The sequence below is a fragment of the Typopeltis vanoorti genome, chromosome 21 (assembly GCF_054136105.1).
Source record: "Typopeltis vanoorti isolate ZY-2024b chromosome 21, IOZ_Tvanoo_1.0, whole genome shotgun sequence".
NCBI lineage: Eukaryota > Metazoa > Arthropoda > Arachnida > Uropygi > Thelyphonidae > Typopeltis > Typopeltis vanoorti.
In genome coordinates, this window is record NC_143569.1 from 46,674,629 (window position 1) to 46,689,104 (window position 14,476).

The 14,476-nt window shown below is 35.6% G+C and overlaps 1 protein-coding gene across 1 annotated transcript in view; it reads left to right on the forward strand.

The window, feature by feature from the left end:
* LOC150094826 (succinate--CoA ligase [ADP-forming] subunit beta, mitochondrial-like) overlaps window positions 1–14,476 on the forward strand; it is a 169,085-nt gene that overhangs the window by 74,706 nt on the left and 79,903 nt on the right. Inside the window, exon 5 of the mRNA XM_090411583.1 lies at window positions 4,622–4,792. Coding sequence (XP_090267709.1) covers window positions 4,622–4,792 — 171 coding nt within the window. The remainder of the gene's footprint in view (window positions 1–4,621; window positions 4,793–14,476) is intronic.

A 14,476-nucleotide genomic window follows, 5' to 3' on the forward strand; every position in this document is an offset into this window, starting at 1 on the left:
TGTAGTGTAATACATCATTACAGCAAATGCATTTCCACTTCTCCAGAGTCCAATGGTGGCGAGCTTCACACCACTTTACCTGATGCTTGTAATACATCATTACAGCAAATGCATTTCCACTTCTCCACAGTCCAATGGTGGCGAGCTTCACACCACTTTACCTGATGCTTGGCATTACTTTTGCTGATGTTAAGTTTGTGTGCAGCTGCACAGCCATGGAAACCATATTCTTTAGCTCTTGATGAACAGTCATTGCTTGCAGAGGCATTTTGGAACTCAGTAGTGAATGTTTCAACCAAGGAGTGGCAGTTTTTTTGCACTACATGCTTCAGCACTTGGCTGTCACACTTTTTAATTTTGTGTGGCCTACCAGGGTAGTGATGGTGCTGTTGTTGCCTACATTTAATCAGGGCAGCTGCAACAGGGCAGAAATTTTGACTTTATAACTGAGTTGTTGTGGTGGCATCCTATGATAAAGTTACATTGAAAGTCACTTAGATCTTCAGTACAACCCATTGTACTGGTGATGTTTGTTTGTGAAGAGACTTGTAAGACAGTATTATTCCTTTTACACCTGCATGAGCCATGGTTGTGATTTATATAGCCATATGCCTAACTACGAAGTGGATATCCAGATATCTTCGATCAGACACTATATTTGTAATTTTCCTATATACCTGGAAGATGAATTCCTCATGTGAAGTGACTCAGAAAAATAAAGAACACTAGGTTATTTCACATATTATAGAGTAACAAATGGCCTTGAATTGGAATATCTTCAGCCTAATTCACATTTGAGCCATGGAAGGAAAGGTTAGTTAATGAACAATGAGTATATGGTATTTTTATTCATTTTGGCCTACACAAGACAGTGATGAGCCATGGTTGTGATGTATATAGCATTATTCTCTACTACAAAGGGGCATCCAGTTATTTTTAATCAGATGCTATATCTGTAATTTTCCTATATGCCTTAATAGCTGGTCATTGTAGTTCAGTAAACATTCTAATAATTTCTCTTGTAACTAAGAAATAGCCTTAAAATAGGGTCAAAAATAGTTTTCTGTATTACTTCAAAGATACTGCCTCCCAACTTGACAAGCATACATCCACAGCACAGTCATAAGGGATACACATCATTTGCCCTTAGTTTGGAAAGACTCCATCTTGTGAGGAAACTTTATAAAGGCTTTACAAAAGAAAGTGAATTGGCCAGTCTCATATGTAGCTGTAGCATTTTTCGTCCCACAAAACAGGCAGACAGGCAATTAACAGACACTGACCTCATAGCCTTAGCTACTTCAACTATGAAAGGGATTCAAAATATATGTACAGGCCCTCAACATAATCTCCATTCTGCTGTGTGAATGGAGATTATGTTGAGCCTCTATAAGACTTATAGAGGCTCAACCTTGACCTGCAGGGTTGATGTGTTTGATAAGTTGGGTACTTCAACAGAAATCTCATCAGTAATAGTGAAGCATTTTCCATGGAGTGGTTCTTTCATCATAGGGACTAGATCAAAGTCTGGAGCGCTCATAAACTATTTTCAGCAAGTGGTAAAGGAATCTGTATGATCAGATGCTTCACATGAAATGTGACAGTATTGTCATGCAAAATAAGAGCTCTGGCTGCAAAAAATATCGTCTTTTTCCATGAATTTTGGAATTTTTATTTGTCGATACTGACATCTTTTTTACCTTATGGATGAGGAAAGGTCGGATGTTTCTATTGTGTAAGGATTAACTTTTCGTTTCTCGTTCAAAATCTCATATTCATGTTTCATCCATGCAGAAGTTCTGTTCCAAAACTATGCATCAGTTCTGGTCTTCTTGTGAGTTGCTTACTAGTCTCTCATCAGCTGCTGTAGAATTCACTTGATAGTAACTTTTCTCTTCTTTAAAATTTCATTCATAATTCTGAAAACAGTTGTAATTGAAATGTTTCCTTCATTTTGGGTGTCATCACCTGTTGTTGTACCAATGTTTTTCCAGCCATTTGATACTTGTCCAGCCCTCACAGAAGTGAGATACCCATCATGACACTGTGCAGTGATTCATTGCACCATCTTCACAAATTTCATATAATGCATTGTGAACCTCAATTGGAATTTTCCTAATTAGATTTCAGTTTAGTGTACAAACACTGGTTTGTACAGTTGGATGTACAAATGCTGGTCCTTGTGCAATATTCAACCTGTGTCATTCTTCCTCCATTTTGAAGTGTTATTTTCCAGACGAACCAGAAACAAAATGAGTATACAGTGTTTTTATTCATTTTGGCCTACACAAGACAGTGTGCTTCCTTTTATATATGTATGAGCTATGGTTGTGATGTATATAGCCTTATCCTCTACTACAAAGAGATATCCAGATATTTTTGATCAGACACTATATCTGCAATTTTCATACATGACTTAACTTATTTTGAGTCACAGAAGTTTTTTTGGTTACATGGTAGATTACACTAGAAAATATTATTTTCATTTTCATTTTTCACCAAAGCATGAGCATTCAAGGTTTACATATTAAATGTCTTCACAACTAACTACTTGGAAGTAGCCACGTCAAACTCTCGTAGTATCCCATAACACATTGGATTACTGATAATCCAATGTGTTATGGGATAACTAGTTTCTTAACTAGTTACTAGATTATATTGTTTTAATTGTATTGTTTAATTGTATTGTTACAAAAAATTATATTGAAAGTTTATTTTTCACTAGGTTAGACTATGATAAATTTATTTTAATCCTTTATCCCAGTGAGAGCAAACAAAGTTTGCACCTGAAAATATCTTCAGGACTGAATATTGTGTTGTACTATCTTACCTGGGTAAGTAGTACAACACCAGGCAACTCGTAGCAAAGGTGGAGCTAGCTACCAACACTCCTATCCCAGTATCTCCCATAATGCAAAACACATCTCCTTATGGATATGTATACTGTTATGCATTAAGGGATTGGCCACTACCCAGACTAGTTTCGACCTTTATTTAGATCTCTTCAGTGGGAGCCAGGCCCAGAGTTGGAGATACCAGGCAGAAATAGTAGCAAGGTCATCTTTACATATAGGAGTTGCCAAAAAGTTTTGGCTAACCTAGTGAAAAATAAACTTTCAACATCTTTCTCTAAATCCAGAGTAATTTAATAAAAAAAAAGGTGGCAAACCTTTTGGCAACTCCTGTAGGTAAAGATGACCTTGCTACTGCTTCTGCCTGGTATCTCCAACTCTGGGCCTGGCTCCCACTGAAGAGACCTCAATAAAGGTCGAAACTAGTCTGGGTAGTGGCGAATCCCTTAATGCATAACAGTATACATATCCATAAGGAGATGTGTTTTGCATTATGGGAGATACTGGAATAGGAGTGTTGGTAGCTTGCTCACCTTTGCTACGAGTTGCCTGGTGTTGTACTACTTACCCAGGTAAGATAGTACAACACTATATTCAGTCCTGAAGATATTTTCAGGTGCAAACTCTGTTTGCTCTCACTGGGATAAAGGATTAAACTAAATTTATTAAAAATTATATTGTTTACCTCAGCATGCACATCTACTTACATATGGAAATCATCGACTTCCATATAGAAATACTTGGGTAAAGGATTAAAACAAGAATGTAATTTCTTTTCTAGTATAATTTATAAAAGTAAATGGACATGAAAGTGGAAACTCGTGTTAGAGGCTTAATAGAGTGAAACAGTACTGAAAATGGATTGAAAATATTAATATTTTTAATCCTTTCTCAGTGCTGTTTCATTCCAGTTAACCTCTAATATGAGTTTCTTCCAGCACACTTATGCCTTAACACATGGAAGGTAGAAACTATTACATTATCTCACTACCCACACATACGCAGAATTTTTGAAATAATCTTTGTATAATGCCATACGACCTAACTCCCTGCTTTACTGCCATCATAGGAGGAGGCTTGTCTCCTCAAAATTGTTGACATTGTTTTTTTTTTCTCATGACAGTTCCATGTACAGAAGGTCTTTCTATTCATGACAGTGATGTATCTATAATACATCACTGTCATGAATAGTGAAAGTGATGTATATGTCGTGAATACAGACCAAACATGCCACATTTCAAGTCAGTTCAGGTAAGTGTGATGAAATTATCTACCACCTAAAAACATTCATAAACATCACACATATATGCAGCTATGTTATGATAAAATTCAAACCTGTAGCCTCTGGGTTGTAAATTGTTTTAGACAAATACATTCATTTTCTCACACCTGAATAGTGATAATATCTGCCAATGATCTTACAGCTAACTATTTTTATGATTAAAAAAAAAGTTTTTTTTTTACCTGTATTTATTATTATTATTGTTTTAAAATAAGAAGTGTGGAAACATTGTTTCCTCTACAGAAATAATGAGTTCATACATTCTTGCATCAAGATTCATTCCTTAACTCTATAATAAGTCAGTGTTGCTGTTATTGCTAATAACTAACAAATGTCTCATTATTTAAAATGAAGAATATGTGCATTTTCAGTATGTTAAATATAAATTGATGTAAATGCAACTTCTCACTTCTTTTGTAATTAAGAAGGAAATGGGTTTTATATTTATAATATTAGTATATGATTTTAACTAGTAGTTTTATTAAAGGGTCCAATCATTATTGCCAGTGCTCAAGGTGGTGTTAATATTGAAGAAGTTGCTAAAGAAAATCCTAATGCAATTATACAAGAACCTATTGATATATTTGAAGGAATACAAGAAGAACAAGCTGTTAGAGTTGCCCAGAAACTTGGTTTTAAGCCAAAGAATCTCAACCAGGTATGTATAAAAATATGTTCAAAATAAATTTTATCAGAAAAAAAAAAGGCTCATACAATTTATCTATGTACCAAGTGGTAGATAAATTTTAGTGCCTGCTGTAACAATATGTTAAATATAAATTATATTAATTTAAGTTGAATGGCTGCATGACATTGTCAGCGAATAAAAGGCACATACTTTTATTTACCAACTGATCTTAAAGCTTTTTCAGAATTTAAGACTTTAACAAGTCTTGAAAAAGAAGAAACGTTGAGATTCCCTATGATAGCTGATATATACTGATAAATCACTCTCATTGCAGGATAGAAGAAAAAGAAGGAAAATATTACTGGGACCTTGATGATGAAACAGGTTTTTAGCCACTTTAAAATAAATATATTCTGAATGTCTGAAATAATTGCTTTGAAACACTGTTAAATGAAACAAGAAGTGACAGAACAATGATGATGATGATGATAGAAAATATTCAAGAAGAATGTAATCAGAAGTATATATATATATATATATCTATACTATGGGTAGGAAAAAACTATCAGAAACCTGAAATGTAGAAAGATAGCTGGAGTAGATGATATTCAGTTAGAAATGCTGAATATAGTTATAAAATTTTACTGTGGTTATATTGCATAAGTATCTTAGAGTTCAAAGTCAGTGGGCCAAATTCTGGATGACTGGAATAGAACTCTCATAGTACCTGTATAAGAAAGAAAATTACCACTGGAAAAGTGGTAAAAGGAAAAGTGACAGCTAGCATGAGAAGACAGATGCAACAAGTGACATGAACTGTTAAAAAATAAGTACTATTAGTAAAGAAAGATGTTGTATTTCATGACAATATTGGTATTTAAGTTTGTGCTGTTCAAATTGACAATTTTTTTATATATTTAAGGTATTTGTTTGGTATTATTTAGGATTTTATGATCACAGTATTGTCTCCACATGTAGCGATCATATTTAACACGGCTGCCGCTAGTTTCAGTACTAGCCCTCCCCATTTAAAGACTATATTATTCATAACCTTGTTGAAAATTTTGTAACTTGTTACACATGCAGTATGTATGCATCCTGTTATCTAAGAATGTGGCAGGTGTAAGACAGGAATGTGTATTTGTGCATGAAATGCAGGCAGTGAAGGCAGATAATAATTCTGAAATTAAGACACTGACAGGATTTAGCAGTGGCAGAGATAGTACTTCAGAAATGGACGATTTTCAGTTTGTGGATGCCAGTAGTGTGTTAGAGGATGGAGAGAATGTTAAACACCCTAAATATAGATTTAGCCTTGGGTAGTTTATTGGACAGAGATGGTTTATCTGATGGCCACGATTGTGTGTGTGAGAATTGAAAACAGAATGTGGAGAGAGAGAGAGAGAGAGAGAGAGATAGAACTGCTGATAAAGGAGATGGAAGGAAGACTGAGTTGAGGAGGGTGAATGAAGATCTTGGGATGATAGAGAGGTTGGCTAGTGTGAGCAAGAGAGAGACAGTGAAAGAGAGGAAACTGCAGAAAGACAAGAGTCTGGAAGCAAGAGATAGAGAGGTGAGAGGGAGGGAGGAGGGAGAGAAAGGAGAGAGAGAGATTGCAAGGTGTAGGAGTCAGGGATGCCAGTGAGAGAAGGATGAATGAATCTATTCAGCGTGTCATGTATGGAGATTCAATGATTCAGGGTGTGCAAAGTAGAATGCCAGAGGAGTGCTTACCTGGTGGAACGATAGAGAGTGTGGCAATTGCAGTGAAGAGGGATAAAAGTGTGGAGGAGATGACAGTAATGGTCAGGAAAAAGGACCTGAGAGGTAGCATGAATCGTGTAGCACAAGATTTGAGGTTGATATTAGACATATTGCAGAAGAAATGTGCCCGAGGAAAGTTAGTGAGCATGTTGCCTTGGTATGATAATGCAGAGTGGAAGAGAGGAGCGGTGATGACAAATGAGATGGTAGCAAGAATATGCAGGAAAAGGGGTCTGGAATATGTGGATGTATGGAGTATGTTGCAGATAGAAGGTTGCAGGCATTTGGAGAGTGTTTTTCTGGACAAGTGAGTGTGTCAGGATATGGAAAATGGGATTGCGCAAGTGGAATGTTGCAGAGATGGCCTCATTTGGGGATAGTGACTTGTGAAATGGGGAGGGGTGTACTATATTACAGAGCCAGGTGGCATATGAGGGGAGTAATAATTGCTATAAGAAGGCTGGCAGTTAACTGGTTTTTCTGTACACAAATGCTAGAAGCATTGGGAATAAAGGGAATGAGTTTGTGTCATTGACTCAATCTTTCCAAGGTTATTGGTATCAGTGAAACTTGGTTAACTGAGGTGGATGTTCTAACAGGGATAAAAATCAAAGGGTATAGCATATTTCAGCAGGATAGGGATGATAAATGTGGTGGTGGAGTGTTACTCATAATAAGAGATGCATTGTCTGCTTTCAGGGTGGAGAATCTCAGTGGAAATAACACTAATGGCTTTGAGAATATATGCTGTGAGATGGATATTTATAGGACAAGATATTTAGTGGGATGTTGCTACAGACCAGGGAATAAAGATGGTGATGAGCAAGGTTTTATTTATTTTGCAGAATTAGTCAGTAGTAAAATTACTACATGCAAAATGTTTTTGATTTACTGAAATACCAGTAGAAAACACCAAATTACCGGTAATTTTTAAAGAATTTTTTTTTTATTTAAATGGTAAAATGGTTTACCATTTTGCAATCCCTGCAAGGGATACATTGCAAAAGTTGTAAAGTTACCCAGAAAATTGCTCCTGTAATGTGAAGAACCTTTATAAGTAGAGATGGGAGGGAGGTAGTTTCAGTAAGGAAGGTACTAATCAGGATCACATTTGGATTTCTGTACACAGATCTGATTACCTGGTTGTATGTGCAATAAACAAATAAGAGAGAGAGAGAGAGAGTGCAGAGGCAAATAACTCAGACTCTCTCAGGACTCTGAAATGTTGACTATGAAGAAAGATATGATTAAGAGTATGTGATCTGCAGAGCTTGGTGGATAAGAGGAGGAGCGATGTTTTTATGATAATCTCATATATGAGAGGGTGAGCAACATAGAGCACATTAGTACTTTGGATGGGTAAGAAGAAACTTGTTCACATTTAGTTTGAAGAGCTGTGGATTTCTGGATTATATTCTGTAGGAAACATAAGATGCAGGCTGTTCCAGAGACAGCAGTAGAAGGGATAAACAAGTAGGTGGGGATTTATAAAAATCAAGTGGATATTAGATCCAGCATGAGATTATTAGATTAAACCCAGATATCAGATTAAGCCTTTTGGCTCCTTATTTTAGTAAACAGGTGGGGATTTTTGTGCTGTGGAATTAGAATTGAACTGTGAAGGGGTGTTGAGTAGTTGCTGTACATGATTCAGTGGATTTAACAGAGGATAAAGGAATTATTGATGCAGTTCAAAATACACTGATATACAAGCAAAATCAGAAACCTTGTGTGAAACAGCTGAAAAAAAAGATGATCTTTAAATAAATATGACTTAAACAAGTTCTTAAATTGAATCAATAGATGCCATAAAGAAATTAAAATCAGTCAACCTGTGGTAAAAGAAGTTAAGAATTTTGCATACTTGGGAGCAGATGTAGATACTGAAGGTGGAACTGACAGGGATATAATGCAAATATTGACAAAGCAAATACTGCTTTCAGAAAATTAAATAATATATGGCAATCATTCAAATATCATAATAAAGCTAAAATAAAGAGCTTCAATATTTTCAATTCTAATTTATATAACAATTTTAAAATTGTTATATAAATTAGAGATGTAAAAACTGACACAAAAAAATAGGAAGTAAATTAAATAGTTTTCAAACAGAATGGCTATGTAAAATATTAAAAATAAAATATAAACTGACTGAGCAAAATAGCATCACCAGTGAAATAATAATAGAAAAAAATAATAAACAAGTAGGTGGGGATTTATAAAATTCAAGTGGATATTAGATCCAGCATGAGATTAAATTAAATAGTTTTCAAACAGAATGGCTATGACTGAGCAGAAAGCATCACCAGTGAAATAATAATAATAAAAAAAAAAGAAAAAAAAACACAAATGGAAATGGATTGGACACATACTTGACAATGGACAGTAGAGAGAGATTCCAAGAGTAGCTTAGACATGGATTCCATAAAGGAAAAAGGAAAGGGGAAAATTAAATTAACTTAAGAGAGAATGAAAGAAAAGGAAAGAAGAATGGAAATGATGGGAGAGTTGAAGAGAATCTGAATTGGTAGCAAACTTACCCTTTCCATGAGGCATGAAGAGGGTAAGTCAGATGAACATTGGTCATGGTAGTATTTATTGAAGATGCAAGCAACAGAAACTGTGGGTGTGTTAGTGAAATGGTGAGCAACGGGTCATTTAATCAGATATTTGTCAAATATTTGACAAATGACCTCGAGTGAAGTCAAATATTTGACATCACTTGAGATGTGAGAACAGTATTTACTTCTTTCTTTTAAGGTTACGTGGTGGTCAGCATTCTTAGTAAAGAATTTATGGAGACACAACACACGTGTTAGAATAATTACTTTACTTAACATTAATAATTAAGTAACTTTTGATGTTTCGACCGCTGTATTGAGGTCATCATCAGGAAAAACATACGTATGTACAGGATACAAGCTGCATGACACTGCTCTATACAAAAGTAAGATAATCTAAATGTTTGTTAATCATTTACCCTAGCCTGACCTCAGGTAGAAAAAAAACAAAACAAAACAGAACTACATTAAACAATTTCTAAAGTCCTCTTGTATTAAGATTTACTTCTGTTTGGGGTTGTTCTGGATACTATACAGGTTGAAGATGGGTCCTCCAAATTCCTAGAATAATTAATCCATCATTTTTGTTCAGATTTGGATGATATTTCAGCATTTCACAAGCTTCTTTAAATTTTCTTTCAAACCAGGTTTTGGTGCTGTGTAGCAACTTGGATTCTTTTGTCGAATTTGAAGACTTTTCTTTGAATTAATAGGTGATTGCAGCTGTAGAGGGGTATTTTGCAGGTCTTACTGAGAACCACTACAGGATGGGATAATGGTGCTGGAGCATCGCTAGAAATTATAAATTCATTTTTTCATTGTTAGGCCGAGAACCTTTCAGACTACCCTCATATTCTGGTAATCTGTTCCGTTCACTCACGATTCTCCAAAAATCTACTCTTCATCACACTCTTACATAACTTCCAACGGTGTCCTCTGGTTCTTCCCCTCTTGCCTTCTACTTGTTTTTATAATCCCCTCTGGATTTATCTGATAAAATCCCCTCACTAACTTAAACTTCTCTATCATATTTCCTCTTTTTCTCCTATTCACCAATCTCTGCAATCCACATTTCTTCAACCTCTCTCCATAGTCAGCATTCCAGAGTCTTGATATTGTCTTAGTCACTCTTCTCTGGACCTTCTTCAATGTTTACACATCACACTGAAAACCAGGTGACCAAATCTGAGCACTATAGTCCCTGACCAGTGCTTTATAAAGTGGCACAATCACCTTCTTTTCCCTATATATTAGTGTACTTCTTATCATAGCAGCACCGACATGCAGTCATTGCAACATTTGCAATATGCCCTCTAAACTTCAGTCTATGTCTATTGTTGACCACTCTGAAATCTCATCTCCTGAATCTCATCCACTTCCTGCATACAGTACCATTAATGTAGTACACAGCCTTATATTTCTGCACTTAAAATGCAACACCTTGCACTTATTAATATTAAAACTACAACCCCACTCTTTTGTTCAAGTCAAATGTCTATTCATATCTTCCTGAAGGGAATTATGTAATTCTCCTCAACTTTGCATCATCAGCAAACAACTGAATATCCCCAGTCAACCCACGTGATGTATAATTTAAAACAAATTAAATAGCAGGGGCCCAAGAACAGAATCCTGGGGGGGGGCCCAACTGGTCACCCTCCTTTTTTTGAGGTACTGCTCCATCATACATAACTTGCTGGTATCGTTCAGACAGCAAATCACCAATCCAACTAACCACTATACTATCTACTTCCTTGTGCACCAACTTATTATGGGTTACTTTATCATAAAATACAAGTAAATTGCTAAAACAAGGCCTACCTTTTACATATCCATGCTGACCATCATTCTATGTCCATTAACCCAGTCTTGTATTGTATTCCTAACCAATCTCTCCAACACCTTGACTACAACTGCAGTTATACAGACTGGTCTATAATTGGAAACTTGGGTCCTAGAACCATGCTTGTGGAGTGATATTATTTTGCCTTCTTTCCACTCCTTTAGGTATTAAATTACATCATCATCATCAAATTCCTGCCATGTACCCTCAAGGAGTGTACAGGATATGATAGTACCACATGAAAAATTTACATCATACTAACTTCCTATCTACAATTTTCCTTCAAATCAGTCTGTTACTTGCCAAGACTCCAACATTATCAGATCTTATATTTCTATTGTCTAAGGAACTTTGTACCATATCAATCGACCTATATCTTGTCTTCCTCTGGGTTGTTTTCCTGCCAACCTGGCAGAGAACACTTGTTTTGCTAATCTTACTTTGCCCATTCTGTTTAAGTGACCATACCACCTGAAATTAGCTATGCTAACACATTCCTGGATGCTAACAGTGTCAAGTTGTTTCCTAACATCCTCATTTTTAATAAGATATTGCCATTGATGCCATCTGTTCACGCCTCTAATTCTTCTCAGGACTCTCATATCTGCGGTGTCTAGTCTTTGGTCAAGTGTTTTACTTCTAACCAGCTCTCAGATCCATAAGTTAAAATTGGTTAGAACACTGTCTTGTATACAGCTAATTTAGTGTTCTGACTAATTTCTCTCTTATTCCATATGAATTTATTCAATTGACTTCCTGCCATACCAGCTTTGTTGATTCTGTTATCTCTTTCCATATTTAATTTACCATCTTCACTAAAAATCGTGCCTAAGTAGCTGAAATGTTTTACTTGTTCCACAGGTTCTCCATTCAAAACAAAGTTGACATTTTCAATGATTCTGCCTATTTTCATTGTCTTTGTCTTTTTATTGCGACCTTCATACTATATCTATTACAACAGTTATTCAATTTAGTCAGGGAATCTTGCAAACTTGTAGCGGATGTATTTAGAAGTATAACATCGTCCACATAAAGCAAAGAGCTGACATTAACATCTCCAATTTTGATATCATGTTTAATACCACTTTCATTCATAATGTGATATCTATATAGATAATGATTGAGAGAAGGGATAATGTACATCCTTGTCTGACACCAGATTTAACATTAAACCATCTTCCTGTATTTCCTTCAATTCTAACGGTTGACTTACAACTCAAATAAAGACTAAGTATTGCTTTATATAATGCCCCATTGACACCATATAACTGTAGCGTATTGAATAGCTTCTCTCTTGGCACCTTGTTATATGCCTTTTCCAGATCGACAAAACTTAAATACAGATCTTTGTTATATTCCCATGACTGCTCAACTGTTTGTCGGAAAGTGAAGATCTGATCCTGACAGCCACTATTCGGCTGAATCCAGCTTGTTCTTCACCAAGCTTTTCTTCCACAATTCTTCTCAACTGTTTCTCAAGTATACAATCTTACCAGGAACACTCAGTAGGGAAATACCTCTGTAATTCTCACATTCAGTTTTGTTTTCCTTTTTATATATGGGTACTATGTGAGCTCTACTCCAATCATCGGGAATTCGACCCTCTGTCCAGGCCTTCTGAACTATGCAGTGCAGCCACTGTAAGACTTTTATACCACCATACTTCAGCATTTCTAGTCAAATATCATCTACTCCTGCTGCCTTTCCACATTTCAAGCCTTTAATGGTTTTTTCTACTTCAAGTATGGATGCGCATTCCTGACTGTATGCCGTTGAGTATTTTTTACCATTGTGCTATCACTGCTTGTTTCATTTAGCAATTTTTCGAAGTAATTACTCCATACTTCAAGGATATCTTTTTCTCCCATTTTCATGTCACCTTTATCATCTCTAACTCCTTTTACAGCACTCTTTCCTCCATTTCTAAGCTTCTTCAACAACCTCCAGAATATTTTGCCTCCTTCTTGATATTTATTTTCTCTGTTCTTACCAAAGTCCTCCCATGACTTTTGTTTAGCCAGTTTTACACAGTGTTTAGCTTTCTTGCATTTGTCTCTGTATTCTCTAAGAGCACAAGCTGACTTATTTGACAGGAATTTTTAATATGCTTTCTTCTTTTTCTTTACTGCCGCTTTAACTTCTTGTGTCCACCATGGAGTTCTGATTTTTCTCTCCTTGCAGACAACCTCACCACATGCCAGAGAGGCATGTGGTGAGGTTGGAAAAACCCATTGAATCAATGGTTTTCTTCAAGGCTTGCCACTGAATCTCCAAGGTTTGATTCCTGTTCTCAAACTCTTTCATTTTTTTTCTTCAATAATCTTTGTGTATTTTAGTCTACAGTTCACATCTGAGAGCTGCTCAATTTCTTTTCGCTTTAAAAATTTCTTACATGTTATTCTTTTCAATATGAAATTCAATTTTATCCTGCTCCAGACTAAATAGTGATCACTTCCAGTTTCAAATCCTCTGTACACTCTGGTTACCTGCACCAGGGAGAAAACATCACTATCAACAATAACATAGTCAATGAGACTTTTCTTATTCCTTGCCTCTTCTGTCCATGTGAATTTGTGCACATTTTTATGTTGGAACATGGTGTTAGCAATAACCAGTCCATGTCCTGAGCAGAAATTCAACAGGTATTTGCCATTATTATTAGCTTTGGTCTTTTCTCCAAATTTTCCCAAAATATTTTTGTATATCTGACAATCATTTCCTACTCTGCTGTTTAGATCCCCAACAAGGACCAACTTTTCCTTTTTCATTGCGTCAGTTGCTTTCTCTAAAGCCTCAAAAAATTCCTCCACTTCTACCTCTATAGAACCTTCTGTGGGACCATAGGTTCAAATAAGTCTCATTGTCCAGTTCCCCATTCTAATATTTGTCCACATCACTCTACTTGAGACTGCCTGCCATTCAAGAAGATTAGCCTTATATTTAGTGTTGAATACTATAGCTACTCCTTCTTTTCCTTGATTGTCATTGCCTGAATATAATATTTTGTTAAATAAAGAAAATGGCTGCCATTGTAAAATATAATACTTGAAATTATAGAAGTCAAATGTTCCCTTGACATTAAGCTGCCTTTTGTTATAGTTCTCTTTCACCAACTCCCAATCATGGAAAACTGAAAAATGTACAGTTAAAAATATCCATATAGTAATAATAAAATTAATAAGTCGATACCCATTCCAATGCTTCAGCGATATGAACAAGAATTAGTTAAGCTAGTAACCAGCAAGTATCAGTGATTCTATGCTGCCTCTACAAACTGGTTAGTGGGGATATTACATTAGATGATAAAATGTGTGTAGTTTTTTTTGTAAAGTGTTAATAAATTTAGATCCAAATTTGAATATGAAACACTCATGCTGCAGTGGAATTCGAATTCACAGCTTTTGGTGCTGAGCAAAGCCATTATCCACTTGGCTTCCAAGGTGGCTTTTAATAATGTTTCACATCCTTTCTTGAGTTGTATTACCAACTCCACACAGAATGTTGCCATATTACCATTTATTTACTATTTTGAAAATGTTAAAAAAT